Source organism: Tachyglossus aculeatus, chromosome 12, assembly GCF_015852505.1.
Source record: "Tachyglossus aculeatus isolate mTacAcu1 chromosome 12, mTacAcu1.pri, whole genome shotgun sequence".
Classification (NCBI taxonomy): domain Eukaryota; kingdom Metazoa; phylum Chordata; class Mammalia; order Monotremata; family Tachyglossidae; genus Tachyglossus; species Tachyglossus aculeatus.
In genome coordinates, this window is record NC_052077.1 from 18,286,837 (window position 1) to 18,303,222 (window position 16,386).

At 43.0% G+C, this 16,386-nt stretch overlaps 1 protein-coding gene and 1 non-coding gene across 6 annotated transcripts in view; one reads left to right on the plus strand and one right to left on the minus strand.

Moving 5' to 3' along the window:
* The window catches only part of ZNF827 (zinc finger protein 827), a 150,497-nt gene that overhangs the window by 47,994 nt on the left and 86,117 nt on the right, over window positions 1-16,386 (minus strand). For all 5 annotated transcript variants that reach the window (XM_038754920.1, XM_038754921.1, XM_038754923.1 and 2 more), the window contains exon 8: window positions 7,348-7,451. In XM_038754920.1, the coding sequence (XP_038610848.1) occupies window positions 7,348-7,451 (104 nt within the window). The remainder of the gene's footprint in view (window positions 1-7,347; window positions 7,452-16,386) is intronic.
* On the plus strand, window positions 3,337-3,474 carry LOC119935989. Its single transcript, XR_005453584.1, has one exon. It is a non-coding gene; the product is annotated as a small nucleolar RNA SNORA7 (small nucleolar RNA).

Here is a 16,386-nt window from a genome sequence, read left to right on the forward strand (position 1 = left end):
AAGGTCAGGGATTATGTCTTTTACAACTATTGAACTCCTCCAGCTCCAAGTACAGTCCTTTGCATATAGTAGTTGGTCAGTTGATATTACTATTGATTGTGAGGTTAAGTGAAGTAAATAGTAACATCATGAGAGCTTTATATATTTGCCAGGGGTACGTACGGGAGAGTGAAATACCTCTTGAGGTCTTTCCTGCTTTGAAGGAAAACCTGTAATCATGAAGTCAAAATTACTAGAAACTAGCAGTGATACTTTTTTTAACTTTATTGTACTTTCCCAAGATTTTAGTACAGTGCTCTGCACCGAGCAAGCGTTCAATAAATATTCTTGATTGAATACAAGTCCCGGCCCAGAGAAACTGAAAAATGGCATGTCAAGAGGAATGATGAGAGGTCAGGAATTCTTCCCATGGGATCTTCCTTCCAAAAATGAATTAAAGGTATGGAGCCGATCAATCCATCAGTGGTATTTAATGAGCGCTTACAATGTGCAGATCACTGTACTAAGTGCTTGCGACAGAGTTGGTAAACACATTCCCTGCCGACAACAATCTTACAGTCTAGAGGTTAGGCTACTTTTCCAGTCTGCTCAGGATCAGGCGAAGGCCTGGTGCACTCCTCCCCTTCAAAGACGGCTTCCTTCTGAGAGCACAAACACTCCGCCTAGGCATACGTCCCACTCTCTGACAAGACAAGGGTTATTTTGAATCTCCATGACCCAAGTGGCAGGGGGAACAGAGCAAGAAGTAGAAAGGGGAGGAATGCCTTGGAGAGGTCTCTCAGCAGCGGAGGTGGCACCCAACAATGGTGTCTTAGAATTGAATCAGTGCTACATGAGAGGCGTGAGGCAGAGAATACTCGATTAGGTCACGGAGGACATCCGCTTATTGTGGATTAACCAGTGTCTTCATGTCTCCTTGTTCTTCAGCCCTTGCCCCCCTTCTGATAATTTTACTGCTCCTGATTAGCTCTTCCAGGAGGGGAGAAAGATGAAGAAATGAAACTCAAGTGAGTCAATGTCAGGCACTGTCTCAATTCCGGATGACGTGGTATGGTAGAAACGAAGTGTTTCCAGTCGTCTCAATCACATTTCTTCTCTAAAATGGACATTTTCTAGTTTCTAAAACGCCACATCCAAATGTGTGCAATTTAGTGAACCATTTAAATATATCATCTGCATGCCCCTAAAGTTCTGTGGGTGATCTAAGGTTTGGGGTAAACGCCTACACTGAAGAATCAATAGTTACCTCAATTAAAGAAAAGGATTGGGGGCGTGGGGGTGGGGATGAGGGGAGTGGAGAAACACCAAAATGTATGATGGGTGCTAGAAGGGCAAGGGAGAAAAGATGCACCTATTAAACTGGAAGCAGCAAGGCCTAGTGGCAAGAGCACGGGCTTGGGAGTCAGAGGTCATGGGTTCTAATCCTGCCTCTGCCACTTGTCTGCGTGTGAACTTGGGCAAGTCACTTAACTTCTCTGTGCCTCTGTTATCTCACCTGTAAAATGGGGATTGAGACTGTGAGCCCCACATGGGACAACCTGATTACCTTGTATCTACCACAGAGCTTAGAACAGTGTTTGGCACATAGTAAGCGCTTAACAAATACCATAATTATTATTATTATTACTGGAAGACACGGACACTTAGAAATGATTTGCAGCAATCAAAGCATAATTAAGGTCACATCTCTTTCAAGAGGAATTCTCCAATTAAGACCTTTCTTCCCCGACTCCCTGTCCTAAGCAGTCCATGCAGTTCAATCTGTGACCTTTGGGCATTTAATATTCGCCTCACCCTCAGCCCCACACCACTAATGTACATTTTTAAAATTATATATTATAAATTACTCAGTCTCCCCCTATGGACTGTACGCTCACTGTGGGAGTGGAACATGTCTGCTAACTCTGTTTTACACTCACAAGCACTTAGTACAGTGTTAGGCACATAGTAAGCATTCAATTAATGCCAAGGATTGACTGACTGATTGAAATTCACAACTGGTAAGCCAGTGCAGATTCTTTGCACATTTCCGGATGCCAATATGACAGACTTTCTCTGCCTAACCATTCGTATCTGGTCAATTCTCACTTGAAAGACAAGGAGCTCGAAAAAGGTATACTACTGTATTTTCATGGACTTAAAAGTGGGCAGGTGCGTGGAAGGGAATCTCTCTCAGTGACGATCACACTTCTCAATGCAGTCTTACCACACTGGCAGCCTCACCTCAAAATATAGAGCAGCTCTACACATTTCATCGAGAAAAGATGGAACAAGGCACTTCCTTTCAGTGAGGCACAATCTAAACACATGGTAGGGAAAGACTATTAAAAATTCATCAAGAAATTGCCTTGGGGACAGGACAGATAGCTAAAGACCGTACTGCTAATTTATCTGATGCTTCTGACTGGAATACGAAGTCTTGAACAGAAGTAAAACCATTTCTGTCCCTGCTAAGTGTGTCTAGCGTTGTAAGGCATGCAATATGGCAATGAGCTTTTCTCTTAAATAATTTAACTTCCTCCTGCTCAGAAATTTTGCACATAACAGTAAATATTGAGGGGGACAGACAGAGTTCACGGTACAATTTGACATCGACATCACCTGAGCTATTTTACAATCTTCTCTGGGCACAGTCAACACCCAAAAATCTTAGTTACACAAAATACTCTGAAACACTCCTGTTTGGGCCCAAATTTCCTTTCCGCCTGCTCCTAAACTAAGTATAGAGCAAGCTTACTACGCATTTGGCTAAGTTAAAATTCTGATTGTTATGAAGCCAAATTAAATCACCAAAATGTCAAAGTATTTCCTTAAAAAGTAAAACTCCTGTAGGGATAGCCTATGCCTACAGTGAAACTCTCATGGAAAATAGACAACTGCAGTTTCAATACTAATTGCAATCTTTTCAATCTTAACGTGGAAACACCTCCCCCATCAGCTGTTTGCTTTTGTTTTCTCTGACACAAGGCAACTGACCTTCTCTTAATCTTTATTCTGTTAATGAATTTCCTTTTTGAAGTGTGGGAACTGATGAAGTAAGGCATTTAAGATTGCTTTCTACAAAGCCCATCACTATTTAATCTAAAGTTAGTTGTTCCTAAAGGCAACTCGCTCCTCACTGCTACAAATCAATGAAATTCAAACTCAAAAGACCAAATTAAACTTAAGTCAGAAAACGGATGCCAAAAATCAAAAGTTTCCCAGTCAACAACTAGACAGCTTCCTTTCTCCAAACCCAGTTTGGGTTTTGACTAGGCACATCCTAATGTAAGGCAGTGGTTTTTCAACAGTTGCATATATCTACTATTTCATTTTTGATGACTGGTTGATTCCTTTACCCTCTCAGGATCACACCTGGAGAGTTTTGAGTACTCTACCAGTCTTGGCTACGGGAAGGAGAGTCGAGCAGAAGCATACCCATTCCCTTCTCAGCTTGGGCAGTGGTCAGTGAGTGGAAGGCATTCTGCTACAAGTCAAAACTCACCTGTGCTGGGCAGCAGCGGCCTGGGAGAGAGTCCAGGGCAGAGACTCAAGTTTACTGTGCATAAGAAGGCAATGGCAAACCACTTATTTTATTTTTTTTTTTTTACCAAGAAACCTCTATAGATAAAATACCAGAACAGTTACAGGTGGAGAGTGGGGCATTCTGGAAGAGATGTGTCCATGGAGTTGCTTTGGGTCAGAGACTACTCAAGAGCATTAGACAAGATTCCTTTAGTTTGTGATGCTTGAATTTTGATGCCTTGCAAAACCTTAGACTTAATGTTTTTTAAATCACACCTACGCAAAAATAAATTCATTAATTCACCTAGGCATGTAGAGACTTTTTCGCCCTGTAGGCAAGGCATAGTGGAAAGGGCAGAGGATTGGGAGTCAGAAGCCTTGGGTTTGAGGCCCAGCTCCACTACTGGGCTGCTCTGTGCTTTAAGGAAGTCGCTAAACCTCTCTGGACTTTGTTTGTATCATGATACTTGTTAAGAGCTTATTATGGGTCAAACATTGGTCTAAGCACTACAGTAGGTACAAGTTAATTAGCCAGACACAGTCCCTGTACCGCATGGGGCTCACGGTCTTAAGTAGGAGGAGAACAGGTATTGAATCCCCATTCTACAGTTCAAGAAACTGAGGCACAGAGAAGTTAGTGACTTGCTCAAGGTCACACAGCACACAACTGGCAGAGCCAGGATTAGAACTCAGGTTCCCTAACTCCCAGGCCTGTGCTCTTTCCACTAAGCCACGCTGCTTCTCACCTACACTGGACTTCAGTTTTCACATCTGTAAAATGGGGATGAGCCAGATCGTGAGGTCCATGGGAGATGGGGCCGGTATCTACCCCAGTGCTTAACTCAGACTTGAAAAATGCTTAATAAATGCCACGACAAATAACAGCTTCACTTCCATCAAGGTTCTGATGAAGCAGATCCCTATTCTCAAGGCTTTTCTTGCTTAGTGTCAGATCAAGTAATATCATTTAGTAACATCACCAAGTAGAATCACCAACTGGAAAAACGATTCAAAGCTAGCTGGAAAATGGTATTACTGGGTGTTTATATTGCTCTTCTGTTGAGTGAGATGCTCTTTGTCTAACCACACTGGCTATTGTGTTGCCAGAGACTGTAGCATCTGTTAGGTCACCTGGAATTCCTCAGAAATTCATCTTAAAGAACTTGAAAGCTGCATCGTGCATTCAATTTTTCTTCTCAGTACCAGCTGTGTACTCCTGGCCTTCAACACACACCCAAACACTAGGTGAGCACATGATCAGGGCCTCCTTGTCTGGTGCAACTCTTTAGGAAATAGGATCATCCTGTGTAATGCCTCCCACGGGAGAGCTTTTCCAAAAGAGAAATTTTGTTTGTCAGGCGAAGCTACCTTCTTTGGCTGGACACTACTTTTAGCAACCAACCTCGAAAAAGCACAAGTGACTCTTTCTTCAACCACAGAGCTATGGAATTATTGAAACCACACATTCCCAAGGTTACCATAGTGTTTGCACAACAGTAGAGAAAAAGCGTGGCTCAGTGGAAAGAGCACGCTGCTTTGGAGTCAGAGGTCACGGGTTCAAATCCCAGCTCCGCCACTTCTCAGCTGTGTGACTTTGGGCAAGTCACTTAACTTCTCTGGACCTCAGTTACCTCATCTGTAAAATGGGGATTAAGACTGTGAGCCCCCTGTGGGACAACCTGATCACCTTGTAACCTCCCCACCGCTTAGAACAGTGCTTTGCACATAGTAAGCGCTTAATAAATGCCATCATTAACACTTCCGATTCCCAATCTGGCTCTGCCACATGTCTGCTGTGTGACCTTGGGCAAGTCACTTCACTTCTCTGTACCTCAGTTACCTCATCTGTAAAAGGGGATTAAGATTGTGAGCCCCACATGGGACAAACTAATTACCTTATATCTACTCCAGTGCTTAGAACAGTGCTTGGCACATAGTAAGTGCTTAACAAATACCATCATCATCATCATCAATTCCATCTTCCCAGAGCTTCTGGCAGGTCTACCAAAATTAAACATTTACTCCTTTTTGCTGTTAATATCTTGGTAATGCTGATAAACCATACATGGAATCATTTTAAAAATCAGTTTTCTTTTAAAAGGAAAAGTTGCCTTGATACATCACAAATGAATAATGCCAAACGGAGGATTTACACCCCCACAAGAAGTTGATCAATGATAAACGCTTATATGGAGATTTACCCAGGCCAGAGCAAAAGCCTAAAAAGGAATTCAGTTATAAAATCTGAATGTACAGCAAAACATTTGGAGGTCAAGGTACACTGTACACAGCATATAGGCCAAAAAAAGCAGTAGGTGAGGAATGTGCTGCATATCATACAAATTCTGACAGTATGGGGCACAGGACTTTGAAAAGCATTACTAAGCAATCATTTTAATATTAGGAAATCACAATCCATCAACTTGAAAAGGCTAGTAGTATTTGGGGGTCTGGCGAGACGGGTTTCAAAAGCTTCACCATGGAAAAGGTGTTTTAAATTGCTGCAGTTTGAAAACAAGGACTTGGTCCCTAGAATATTACGTTATGAACTTAATTCTCTAGTTCTTGCTGGGTAAGATCAGGTTAGCATGCTGACGAGCATCATCCCTACGGGGAGAATGCCCACAGTAGTTGAGCATCTGCAGGGAGCTTTGGGAGTACGCCACAGGAGTGTGGCAAAGATTGGCCTGATACAGCAGGGGATCCCCACGTACTCTGGCCGGGTAGGTTCTTGCCAGTTTCACAACATCTATGGGTAAGAAAGCTCTTCTGGTGGCCGCTACCCAATAGCATCTCCTGGGACCCACAGCACACTAGCTCTCTTCAGGGGTAAACTAAATCAAGGGAGAGAATCCAAGAGGAGGGAGAGGGGCTAAGGAGCCTCCTCTCCCTATGCTCTTAAACATCATTGCTTTCCCCAGGCTCAAAAGGAACACAGAGCCCAGCTAGCTTGGTGCAGAACTGTCAATTTGAGTTTATGTGGCATAGCTAAGGCTCTTAAACAAACACAGAGAGTGTGGGAGCACTGCTTCCAGGCCAGGTGTCAGAAAAAGTGAGGAGGAAGTGGCTCTTGTCTTCTCTTATGCCATCGAGTCATTTCCGACCCACAGTGACACCACGGACACAGCTCTCCTAGAACGCCCTGCTCTCCATCTGCGATCGTTCTGGTAGTGTATCCATAGAGTTTTCTTGGTAAAAATGCAGAAGTGGTTTACCACTGCCTCCTTCCATGCAGTAAACTTGAGTCTCTGCCCTTGACTCTCTCGCATGCTGCTGTTGCCCAGCACAGGTGAGTTTTGACTTGCAGCAGATTGACTTTCACTCGCTAGCCACTACCCAAGCTAGGAATGGAATGGCTATGCCTCTGCTTGACTCTCCGTCCCAAAGCCGAGACTAGTAGAGTACTGGAAACTCTCCAGGTGTAACCCTGAGAGGGGGGATAATTTTGAGAGGAGGGAAAATGTGGGCCATGGTTGTTGTGAGATAAAAGTGTTCAAGCAGCTGAGCTCTGCAGTGATAGGAGAACTGCTAACACTCTTCCATACCTGCTTCACCCGAGTTGGGAGTTGTCACCCAGAGTACGACAGAAACAAAACCAAAGCTTCAAAAAGCAATAAGGAAAAGTTGTATTTTACATGTTTTTTTATTTTTTTTTAGTTTTTGTGAGCATTCGTATTAAGCGTCAATTTTTTTCAGCTGAATTTAAGAGGACGGAGAAGAACATCCACAATGAAGGTATTTCAAAACTTACACAGTATTTTGCACAGAATTTTGTTGTTTTCATAACAAAATGGCAGAAGTGAAGTTAACAACAAGGTGAAGTTAACAACAAGGCTTAGGTACCTGGGGCTGATGTTCTTCCATGAAGCGCAGATTCACTGGGCAATACATCTTTTGAATTGGAGGTGAATGGTGATTGTCTAAATGTATCTTCTGAAAAGAAAGGGCTGGAAAAAAACACAAGAGGAATTTTGTAAATGGAAGCTACCAGCAAGTTTCAATGTAGAAGAATGGTCCCAAATTGCTACAAAATGGGGATTCATATATAAGAACAGCAGTATTTTTGATGCGCCAGTTTCCAGTTTAGGGAGGTGAGCTCTGAGGAAGAGATACAAAAATCAACATCAATAATGGAATGTCTTCTTAAAAGCGTCTCTAGATACACAAACTGCCCAATTGTCTCATCAACTTCTGTGGATGTTAAGCAACAACTTTTCAGTAGAAATGTAAATGTGTTGCGTTACATATTTACAAATGTAATTTAAACTTTTCTACTGAATTTTTCTTTTAAAAAAATCTTAGTTCTTTAAACCTGTTGTGTGACTATTTTTCCCTGTAGCATGGTGACACCACCCATTTTATTAAGAATGCAGATGCGCCTTAGTGTATCATCACCTACCCACATTTCAGCCCCTTTCCCAAAGTTAAACCAAGAGTGGAGCTGTCCTCAGGCTGAAGTTGGGTTAAGCTGGTTCTGTCCAAAGACTTGCAAAGTCTCCATGGTCACCCATTATTCCCTGCAGTTGCTGCTCTAGGGCTAAGAATCCTAGGCTTCGATTCAGAGACTCCTCTAATTCAGGGTCACCAATTTCCAGTGATCTCTGGAGAGCGATGGGGTGAACGAGCTCCTAATGCCATTTTTAATTGACTGGTACATCAGCAACCCGTATGGGGGGTGTTCTAGGAGAATGAATGGGTAGGAAAGCAAAGAATGGTGGAGTCCTTAAGGATTGAAAATGTCTGGGATAGAAAGAACCATTTTCTTCTTCTTTCTTTGGGAAGGGTGAGGAGAATCTGGAAGCTGAAATTCCTGAGGTAATTCTTGAATTAGGAAGGGGTAACGATGCTATGATACTTGAAATGCGGGACTGCTGCGACCAGAGATGGGGGGGGACTAACTAAGCATGGGGACCCTACTCCCAACCCCTTCTGGGTTAGAATGAAGCTACAGTGCTTACCTACACAAGAAAGTCCAAGAACCTGACTCTCCTGGGTTTAAGAGTCTACAGATAGCCACGGGTGAAGTCTCAGAAAATTCAGACAGGAGTCAAAACAGCTCATGTAAAAGGAAGCTTAAAACCCTTTAAAGTAAAGGAAGAGGTCACTAGGATTCGTAGGAGACATGAAGTGTGAGAGCCCAAGCAATACCATGGCTTAGTGGATTGAGCACGGGTCTGGGGGTCAGAAGGTTCTGGGTTTTAATCTCGGCTCTGCCACACGTGTCTGCCGTGTGACCTTGGGAGACTAGCTTAACTTCTCTGGGCCTCAGTTACCTCACCTGTAAAATGGGGATTGAGAATGTGAGCCCCATGTGGGACAGGAACTGTGTCCAACATGATTAACTTGTATCTACTCCAGCACTTAGAACAGTGCTTGACACATAGTAAGTGCCTAACAAGTACCATTATTATTATTATTATTACCGCTCCACTTAATCCAGTCTTCATAAATGGTACCAGCAGGTGTTCGGAGAGGTAGTGAGTTGATGGCTGCTTCTCCTAGCTGTCAATCTTGGGTGACTATGCCTGGTCTACCTAATGGGCATATTTTCCTATTACGAAAAGATATGTGAAATATTGAGAAACAACCCTTAGTCATATGACTGACTGGTCAATGGTAAGTCGACCCCTCAGTGTCCCAAATGGAAACAAATTTAAAAGCAAATTAGTAATTAGATAAATTAGTTCATAAATAGATAACTCTAGACAGTAACATATTTAACTGAGTACTAGTAGAGGTCACAACTATTCCTGTCATTTGACACTTACTAAGTGCTAGCAACAGAACAGGCCCTGGATGCACCATGGAGGAGTCATCCCACTAGGGAAGGATAAAAACCCCATTATAGCTATAGGAATTTTCATTCAGTGGGGCAACAACTGTAAAATACATTTAAAAGAAAAATAGCCAAGGTTGGACAACATTTCCAGGAGAAGGAGTGGTCCACAGTGTTGAAGACAGCTGAGAGGTCAAGGAGAATTAGGATGGAGTAGAGGCCGTTGGATTTGCCAATAAGGAGATCACTGGTGACCTTTAAGAGGGCAGTTTCCGTAGAGGGAAGGGAAATCTGACAGAGCACTTAGAGCTCAAGGATGGTGACCGTGTCCAGTTAAAGGTCCACAAATCCACAAATATATCTCGAAGGTATGATGTGGCCTTTTTGATACTCTACAACATATATAAAAGTTAAGTAACGGAAGAAAAGGGAAAGAAACAGGTACTTTAAAGGGTTTTAAAGGTACGAGTTTTCAAGAAAATAGATTCCAATTTCTGAAGCTCTTGAGCCAGCTAACTTTAAGGGCAAGGAACACAATGGCAGGTTTTATGAAGCACCACACTGTGCGGAGGCTAGGCCATGGGAATCTGTGCCAGCTGCAGGGCCAAGTAAGGGAATCCTGCACGTCTGGATTTGCTAGGTGTCAGCTTGTAGATTTACCGACCTGAATCTCATAGCAGAATCTGACTTTCTGTAGAAGGAAGACAATGAGTTTTTCTGATGAGGTGGTTTGAACAGAGATTAGCTTAATCTCAGTTTGCAGTGAGAGGAAGGACATTTGCCATCTGGAAGTTTGCTGATAATTTCAGTGAACTTGGTCACTCCTTCATTAGATCTTCTAACCTTCCTTTGGTCCGCCTCATCAAATTGCAAAGCTACTTTATCCCTAAACAGAGGTCAAAACTGGAGTACCTGCGGCTACAGCCTCAGCTGATAAAATCCACAGAGGAACTTTTCAGAGAAAACTTCTGATTAGGGAATAGGATCAAAGCTATTGCCTGTCTCAGCCCTTCCTTGTCATCACGTACAGTTTCAATTTAGCCAGCTGTCAGAGCTGACCAGGGAAGCAGGAAAAGCTCCTGATCTCCACCTGAACAAACCTATGAATTTGCTTTTCCTCTATTAGCGCCATCAGAAAATAAGTAAGAAAGATCATCACTGCAAGATGAAATAGTGAGAGACGGTGTGGTCTAGTGAATGGAGCACAGGCCTGGGAATCGGAAGGTTCTAATCCCAGCTCCATTAGTTTGCTCTGTGGCCGTGGGCAAGTCACATAACTTCTCTGTGCCTCAATTACTTTATCTGTAAAAAGGGGATTTGTGAGCCCCATGAGGGACACAGATGATGGTCAACCTGATTAGCTTGTATCTACCCCAGTGCTTGATATATATCCTGGCACACAGAAAGTGCTCAACAAATATCATAAAAAAGGTGGAGAATAGGACGACTGTTTTTGGAGGGGTGTCTGTACTCGAAGGTCCACCTCTTCAGACACACACATTAATCACTACTACTGATTCTGAGAATCTGCCATCCACATTCACATATGTGCACAGCTTTTGAGAGGAGAGGGCAGTAATGGAACTAAAGAAATTACATCTTCATTGCAGGCTGTGTGGAAATTGCTCGCTGTTGAGCTGATCTGGTTGATGCTCTTCAACGTTTTACCTCAGATCAGTGCTGCGGCCTGTCAGGTTGTGCAACCCAGTTAAATAACCTGATGGTCTGATCTTGGGGCTGTGGTCTCTGTGATCACATATCGCCTGTAGTGGGAAATTGTCTGTTCACTGGAATAAGTCCGTTGTTAAATCTCACATCTGGGAAGTTGGGTGATCCAAGGAGTTCAGGCTTGTTTGGTGGGTCTATGGAGTGTTATATTTTCAGGGTGGGCATTTTTTTTATTGGCATTTGTTAAGTACTATGTGTCAAACACTCTTCTAGGTGCTGGGGAAGATACAAGTTAATCAGGTTGGACACAGTCCCCGTTCCCCCGTGGGGCTCACAGCTTAAGTAGGAAAGAGAATTGGTATTTAATCCTCATTTAACAATTAAGGAAACGGAGCACAAAGTAGTTAAGAAATGACTTGCCCGAGGTCACACAGCAAGTGGCAGAGCCGAAATTAGAACCCAAGTCCTCTGACTTTCAGGCCTGTGCTCTTTCCACCAGGTCACCCACCTACAGCTCAGATGAGTCTACCAATCCATTAACTATTTATGTATACTACATACAATATTAACCTTCATGTTCAAACACTTTTATCTATGAATCGCCGATAAGACTGAAGAGAATAATTCATGACAGAGAGCACCTTCTGCACTTTGCTCACATAAAATCCGCCCAGAGACCGCTCCAGTCCCCAATCATTCAATCGATGGTATTTGTTAAGTGCTTATTACGTGTCAAGCACTGTACTAGCTGCTTGGCAAGGACAGTGCAGTAGAGTTGAAAGAGACATTCCCTGCAAAAAGGAGCTGACATTCTAGAGGGGGAGACAGACATTAAGATAAATTATTCAGAGGGGAATGGGAGAGTACTCAGATAAGCACTTAAGTGCTGAGGGGCTAGGGTTGAGGTGACTATCACATGCATTAAGGCTAAAGATCCAGGTGCATACAGGCTACGCAGAAGAAAGGGCAAATAGAGGAAATGAGAAACAGCATGGCCCAGTGGTAGTCAGAAGGACCTGGGTTCTAATCTCAGCTCCACCATTCCCCTGTCTGATGACCGTGGGCAAGTCACGTCACTTCTCTTTGTCTTAGTTACCTTATCTGTATAATCATAATGATAACAATTATGGTATTTATTAAGTGTTTACTATATGCCAAGCACTGTTCTAAGCACTGGGACAGAGAGAAGGTTATCAGGTTGTCCCACGTGGGGCTCACTGTCTTAATCCTCATTTTGCAGATGAGGTAACTGAGGCACAGAGAAGTGAAGTGACTTGCCCAAGATCACACAGCAGACAAGTGGCGGAGCGGAATTAGAACCCACGTCCTCTGACTCCCAAACCCGTGTTCTTGCAACTAGGCCAGGATTGAGACTGTGAGCCCCAGGTGGGACAGGGACTGTGTGCAACTTAGTTACTTTGTATCTACCCAGCTCTTAGTACAGTGCCTGGCACATAGTACGCACTTTACAAATACTATATAAAAAAATGAGGGATTAGTTAGGGAAGGCTTCTTGGAGGAGGTGTGATTTTAAGAGGGCTCTGAAGGTGGAGAGAATGAGTTCCACGATGGAGGGAAGACATGGGCAAGGGATCAGTGGTCAGACAGATGAGCTTCTCCCTGCTTCTTCAGAGTGCCCCAATGCCTGGAAACATTAGAAAGTGTTCCCCCCAAAGGTGAGTACTTCTGTGCCCACATTGGGCCAAGAAGTATAGACAGAAGGGAGCAAGAATCAAGAAGGGAGCAGGCATACTTCTCTTTTTCCTGCTCCATGTAATCTCTGTGAAGTAGAGGAAGAAGTGAGGAATGTAGAGACGGGACACGTAGAAGAAAAACTGAGAGGAAAATCAAAATCAAGCAACTACAGTAACAGACCATTTTTTAAAGATGAAGTGCATTAGAAAATGCAATAAATGAAGGGGGTCATTCTTGGGACAGCAGGGCCCCCAAGTCATCCAATCATAATCCTGGTATGAATCTCTCTGAATTGCATACTATGTGCATTATGGGTCTAAGTGCAATATTTACCAGAGAGCCATAAAATTCGGGAGATGAAGGAGCACCTAAAAACCACTAGTTTGCTAGATCTCACTTCTGGCTGAATTCTACAGGTGTTTCTCCTGCACACTGTGAATTTTTTTGACAGAAATCTGGTACCTTATAGATTTTTAGATCCTTTTGGCATTGTGTGATGCTATCCTTTTAAACAGGCAACATGTCATTTTCTCATGAATTAAAGTTATTTCTCTTAGCTTTTTAGTAACGCACTATATCATCATACTTGTCAAACCCACAGTCAAATTCTGTGGTCTGGACAGTGCCTAATAGACTGTTAGCATTCCATGAATCATAACAATAATAATTTCCATTTTGGGAATTTCCTTTTCCTCATTTCCTTCTTTTTTTCCCTGAATTTGGGAAAGTTACACTTGTGTTGGCACAGTACTTTGTTTTTGGCTTTCATCTACTTGCAGAGAGCATATTCAGAAAAATCATTAGCCCTCTTTATGAGTAAAAGCAACAAAATGCAACAATAACTATATTCTAACATTGACCTGTTTGTGAGAAAAAAAGAATAAGAGGGTTATTGGAACTTGTTGTTTAGTCAAAGGTGTTTGTTACATGACACTAAGCATGTCCAGTTTATCTGTCGGGGGGGTATCTGATTCGTTCTCTAGGCTTCTATTTTCTTATTTTGATCTTATCCAGCACCTGGCTGTCTGATGGTCCCTATCACAAAATGCAGATCTTCTCTACCTGTAGTTTCACACCTTCTGTGAATTCATCTGAAAATGGTCACTTTGGCTACCATTTCCAATCAAATCTTGATTTGGGGGAAGTTTACCCTGCCCCCCACCTCCCCCCAAAAATCAGGACTGTCAGTCTTAGTCGAAACAATAAAGACATACTTTAATGACCAACACACTCACCTGCCATATATCAGATAAGACAAAGTTAGGAGAGCCAGTTCCATTAGCTGACCCTGTGTCCTATCCCAGAGGGTACTCATGACTATTTTCCCATTTATATTGATTTTCTAGGCCAGGATTAAGTTGCAAACATTTGCAGCTCAGTCATCTTTTTATTCCAAAGCATTCTTGGGACCAGAAAATATTTTCTTTCAATGGGGTTCTAGAACTTCTACTATCATCTTTTGCTAACCTAATGCCATGCTGTCTCCCTCCTCTAGTTGCTGGGCGGATTGATCTGCCCATCTAAATACATTATTTATTGGGGGGGATTGTTTCACACCTCTGCCTTTAAGCAAGATTATGCTCCTTGACAGCTGAGAATAAGCTTTTGGGTGGAAAGGATCCAGGAATTCTCCAAACCCTGCAACAGAAAATCAGATTCTACCAGCTTTCAAATACTCCTGGTAATGGGGAACACGGACAGTTAAAAACCACATATAATTCCTCAAAATGCTTCAACCATCCCCACCAACGAAATGTTTTATTAGCAATTCTAGCCAATAGAAAAAAATGTAGCTGGCTGGGTTGCACCTTGCACCACTACAGTATATAATGATGGCATTTGTTAAGCACTTACTATGTGCCGAGCACTGTTCTAAGCGCTGGACTAACCAAAGCTGCAAGTCATTCATTGCCTCTGATGCCCCCCAACTCTATTTGAGCACTTCCTCAAATAGTATTTGTAAATTATTTTTTCCTCCTTCTCCCCACCAGATTGTAATCTCTTTGTGGGCAGGATTAGGTCTACTAATGCTATTGTACTCCCCCAAATGCTTAGTATGGTGCTCTGCACCCAGTAAGCACTCAATAAATACAACTGATTGATCGACTGGAAGAGGTGAAGCAAAGTACCCCTATTTAATCAAGAGTTGGCTAGACGTTATCCTGATTTCCTCCAGTCTGCCATGGGGAACTACTATCCCTTTACCCAGTCACTGGGGCATGCTAGAGTTCCTCATGGGTAGCTCTATCTTTATTTTGTGTCTGATGCTGGAATGTACAGGTTGAAATGAGTCCGATGACTGATTAGGTGTGGAGTGAAAATACCGGGAAGGTTGAGGAAAAGACCAATTTCTCCCTCCCTTACTCAGGGCCCTTCTCCAGGACACTCTGAGGGACAACAGAGGAACGCAGTAGCTGACATTCTGCAAGAGTCTGCCACGGAGATCAAAAGTCAGGCTACTCTGCAAGTTAATCCATTAAAATGCATCTAGGGAAGTCGAGTAATCAGGTGGAATTTGAAACCAAATTGCATGTAATTCTGGACTGTTCTACTGAACTGTCACGTTCTTCAAAGAAAATGGAGAAAGGAAGTCTTAAAACTAACTGATAAGATTGATCTAAACATCCTGAGATTAGGAAATGAAGAACCATAAAAATTTGGGGGTTTTGCAAAGGATGTTGTTGAAGATATGACCAAAGGACACCCTTTTAAGAGATCACCAGAAAGGACCGCAAATCTGATATTGGTCATTTTGGGGGTGGGAGGATAGAAGGGACAAACAGCTTCAGGGTGGACTTCAGGAAAGCAGTTCGCTGGCAAAGTCGATATTTAATTATATTGCAGTCAATTTTCCAGGTGTTTTGCTTCAGCTCGTCTCTTCTACTCTGCGGGTGGATTTAAGAGATCACCAACCAGGAAAGGAAAATCCTTAAATGACATCTGCAGCCAGTAGGAAGAAGGAAGGGTTGGTCCAGGGTTGGTACAACAGAGGAGGCAAGCAGGTGAGGGGGTGAGAGTCAAGCGCTTAGTACAGTGCTCTGCACACAGTAAGCGCTCAATACAATTGAATGAATGAGAGAGAAAGTGGACGGACCCTGAGTAAAAGTCGCCAGCTCTTCCACCCTCGTCTGCCCTGAGTCATCTCCAAGTTGAGTTGGTTGCTGCTCTTACCATCTCACGGTAGGGAAGATTGAGATCGGAGGCTAGGCAGGCATATAGGCCATCCCGATACACCTTCAGTTTCCCCACAAGACGGTATTCCCCACAAAATCTCAGCCTTTCAAGAATGGTGATCTGACCACAAAAAATACGATGTTCTGCACTGAAACACTGAATGCTAACAGCACACAAATTATTTTTTCCTTCCCTGCTATCAGTCAACTCAGACGAAGAAACCTCGGTGGCAGAGACTAGCTTGATTTTTGCCCCGCGTGAAGCCGAGAGGTGAGAATGTAGAATAGAGAGACACATTTAGAGGGTGAAGTAATTCAGCAAGCTGTCTGCTGGAAAACAACCGAGCTTGGCAGACTTAGGAGAGTACAAGAGGGCTTTAAGCGTTCCAGTTTCTAACTTCCCAAGGGCTACAGGTTTTGCTAAAGAATTGTGCATTGAGAATTCTGCAGCACAGAATCAATGGTATCTCAGCCTGACGCTAACAAGCTAGGCTAGTTGTGATTTAAAAAACAAACAAATCAGCAAACAAGATTTCACTAATCACTACCCTTTCCGCACATGAAATTTTC